This window comes from Paramisgurnus dabryanus, chromosome 8 (genome assembly GCF_030506205.2).
Source record: "Paramisgurnus dabryanus chromosome 8, PD_genome_1.1, whole genome shotgun sequence".
NCBI classification, from domain to species: domain Eukaryota; kingdom Metazoa; phylum Chordata; class Actinopteri; order Cypriniformes; family Cobitidae; genus Paramisgurnus; species Paramisgurnus dabryanus.
In genome coordinates, this window is record NC_133344.1 from 41,665,506 (window position 1) to 41,669,537 (window position 4,032).

Sequence of the window (4,032 nt, forward strand, 5' to 3'; positions counted from 1 at the left end):
CTCTTGACTGCTTCAGAATGGAAGTCAATGACCATGCACAAACATGTCATTAAAACAACACTTAACATTCATTTTCAAAACTGTGTAGTTCCGAGTAGTTCGTGTTGTTCGTTGATGATTAAAAACAAGTTGTATAGCGAAATACAGTTTCTGTCTTGTTTTATTTGGCATTTTGTAAAATTCCATTGACTCCTCTTGGAAGACTCATTGCTCGCTGATATATCACTCCGCCGCCGGGAAACAGAAAAGGGTCTGTTTACATGCGGTTGTAGTTTTTTCGCTCGGTTTCTCTCAGAATAAATTTTTCCCATATTTGATGGCTCAGTGACCAGCTTTAGGTTTGAAGTTGAGCTCGATTGTGACTGTCTATACGCTAGACACAGAGCGTACTTGTATGGCAAAGTGGTTGCCGCTATCAAGTGGTCGGGAGTGTGCTAACGCTTCAGACTCAAATATAGAGCGAAAGTATATATGCGGTTGTAAGGTATCTGAAAAAATAGTTCCACTATAGCAAATAACACAACCCAGTCTCACCCCATTTCGTCAATATTTGACGACACTTGACCATTCGTCATATGTTGACGTGAAGGGTATACCTTTCGCGTCATTTTTTGACGAACTGGGGACTTCAATACTATTACGTCCGTTGCATTCTCTTTCCTATTTTATTACCATTTGCGCGTCGGTTTAGGGTTAGATTTACATAATGACATCCCTACCCAAACCTAACTCTAACCCCAACGCCAGGTGACAACTGTTTCTAACCCCAACGCCAGGTGACAACTGTTTAATTTCGCGTACACTGTTTAATTTCGCGTACACTGTTTAATTTTGCGTAATCTAACCCTAAACCGACGCGCAAATGGTAATAAAATAGGAAAGAGAATGCAACGGACGTAATAGTATTGAAGTCCCCAGTTCGTCAAAAAATGACGTGAAAGGTATACCCTTCACGTCAACATATGACGAATGGTCAAGTGTCGTCAAATATTGACGAAATGGGGTGAGACTGTGTTAAATAACACGGATTGAAATCATACATTGCGCCAATATATTTGTTTTTAATCATCAACGAACACCACGAACCACTCGGTGAGTAGCACAGTTTTGAAAATGAACGTTAAGTGTTGTTTTAATGACATGTTTGTGCATGGCCCTTGACTTCCATTCTGAAGCAGTCAAGAGACGCTTCTAAACGAGTCAAAAACTCAAGACATGACCCATTGTTAAAATTTCTGTGTCCATCACTGTAGTTCATCCAAAACAAACCAGAAATAAGACTCAAAGTGTTAAATACCGGAATTATCCTTTAAAATGACATAATTAAAAGAATGACACTTAATGACATAGTAGACATAAACGTGTATAAAATGTCCTTCATGTTCATAGCACATGTCATGTCATGATTATGAATTTGTAATATGTCAGTCTTTTGAACACCCCTTCAAGTGTTACCAAAAGGTCTTTTAAAAAAAATCTATTAATATAAGTAAAGTATACATTATTAAATATATTTGTTTCATTTTGATTTAAAATATAAATATTTCAACATTTGAACTGTGGCTTATTTCTTTTAAAAAGTGTAAGCCAACTGTGTATTTTTGTCTGTGGAATGGTAGGATACATTGTGTATTCCTAGTAAGTTTTTGAGGGTTCACCAATAGTATAGAGATTGACTGTATCTTGTCAACTCATTATTAAGACAGTTCACTTTTTGGTCAGTCCCCTTATTTTACATTATAAATCTGCATAAATATGTTCCGAGTCAGATGTACAAATTTCATCTGGGAGTGACACAGTGGCTGAGATTTTAATTTGTCTGGTAGTCTACCTGTTATGTCAACTAATTATAATATAAGATTAGCAATTCCGGTGGATTACATGAGCATGGTGACGGCAGCAGCCTAGGTGGCCTGAGATAGAGTCAAATTCCTGGCCTGAATTATTGTCCCAGTCCGCCCCTGGCTGTATTCATTGCAAGAACCAGTTGATCTATACAGTACACTGTGCTTAGCTTTCCGCAACTGTATGCAAGCTTCACCCATGACAATTTAGTCATCAGTCAGCTATTTTAAAGAAAATTAATTTAATATTTTTTATAAGAAAAGGGGGTAAAGTGAAACTTTTGATTTGCAAGGGTTACAATCCATTTAATCAATCTGTAACATCCTGTGTAACCTTTTATTTATTTTTTGATCACATCAGCACATCTACCTGGAGACCTTTATAAAGCAAATAATTTTTTTGCGAATATCAGTAAAGTTTAAAGCATAAACAAGAGGGTTAAGGATTGGTGGTACAACAAGAAACTCCAGTGAAAAAATGACTGACAGCCCTATTGGCATTTCTAAATTCACAAGCCGACTTAAAGTTATTTCTAAAATAATGCCAACTGAGATATTTAAAAGATTTACAATGTGTGGAATACAAGTTTGATAAGCTTTGCTTCTGAATTGTGATGAGCTTCTTTGACAAATGATAAGAATTTTTATATAAGAATATAATATTAAACATAATGGTATAACAGCAGTTATAATCAATATGAAGAGACCCAAAACATTAATAATTAAACTGTTTGCACAAGATAGCTTAACTATTTCATAGTTGTGACAGTACACCTTCCACAGTTTGTTTCCACACATTGTCAATCTGGCAGTTAAAAGACCCGTGACACTAATACAAAGCATTGGAAAAATCCAGGGTATAAAAATTAAAACAGCTAGTACCCTCAAAGTAATTATGTTGTGGTAATGTAAAGGTTTACTGATAGCAACAAATCTGTCAAATGCCATTAACATTAATATTACAAACTCATTTGTTATATATGAGAAAATTACAAAACTCTGGATGATGCATGCTTCAGTGGAGATCATGTTTGTATCAGACAGCAAGTCTGACAACACCCTTGGAAAAAAGGCAGCTGTACCATACAGAGAGTTAATGGACATACATGAAATCAGAATGTACATGGGCTGGTGTAAAGTCCTTTCCAAACATACAGCAATAATAATAAGGACATTAAGGATTAGGACCACACTGTATAAAACAAACCCCAAAGTGAACAAAGCATATCTTATATGCCCAAGATTTTCAAACAACATTAAGTAAAAATATGTTATGTTTTCCATTAACACGAATGCTTTTATTGACCTTTGATTGTCTCTTGCCACAGTTCCCCTTCAGATCACTGGAGTCCTAAAGACAAAAACATCATAAAAAAATAATGCTGAACAGGGTTTTTAACAGAATTAATGACAAAGCCATATGTTTTCTTCTAAAGCTGCTTTGAATTCATTTCACAAACAGTATACAAATAAAAATAACTAGAGGGTATATGTTTTAGTAATTTTACAAAATCTAACAAGTTATCAGCTAGGGATATCAACACTGTCATTGCCATACCGTTGGGGATATTTCTTGTAAGGACCATCTAAGAATTTTCCTTGAATAAACTAGTTACTTACTTCAGATGGTGCTACTTCTGTTGTTTTAGAGGAGCTTTGGGTCACCAGTATATGCTTGTATTTTTATACCATGTAACATGTCTCAGAAGAAATCTCTGGCTTATTTTGCATACAGACCACAGCCCTTCTCGTGATATCATCAAAACAAACTTGATGATATGTCTTTTTGCTCATGTGTATAGGATTATTATCCTGAGTTTAATTTCTAGACATCCATCTTGGTCAGTGGTTCTCAGACTTTTTACACCTCGGAAAATATTTGGCTCTCCAAGTACCACTATTTAAAGGTGACATAGAATGATTAAACAGGGTATTTATCTTTGTTCTGTGATGTGACATGTAGACAAATAATTTGGGGTCTGTAATGCCTTAGAAGCTTCCTGAAAACCTCTCTCAGATAGCTTTATTAGTGTGGGGGATTTTAAACACAATAGTGTTGAAAGTCTGTTATTCTGGATGTTAATCTGAACTAATGTTTTGTATGAGCATGCATTTGTGTACAGTTTTCACAAACTCTGAGAAAATCTGCAAGAGCGGGCGGGAGTGGACACAAATATTGCGGGTGCGG

The 4,032-nt window shown here is 35.7% G+C and overlaps 1 protein-coding gene across 1 annotated transcript; it reads right to left on the reverse strand.

The window, feature by feature from the left end:
• Positions 1–2,210: 2,210 nt before the first annotated feature.
• LOC135720871 (olfactory receptor 11A1-like) lies at positions 2,211–3,128 on the reverse strand. Its single transcript, XM_065242991.2, has one exon. It carries the CDS (start codon positions 3,126–3,128, stop codon positions 2,211–2,213), a length of 918 nt encoding a protein of 305 aa, XP_065099063.2.
• Between the last annotated feature and the right edge of the window lie 904 nt (positions 3,129–4,032).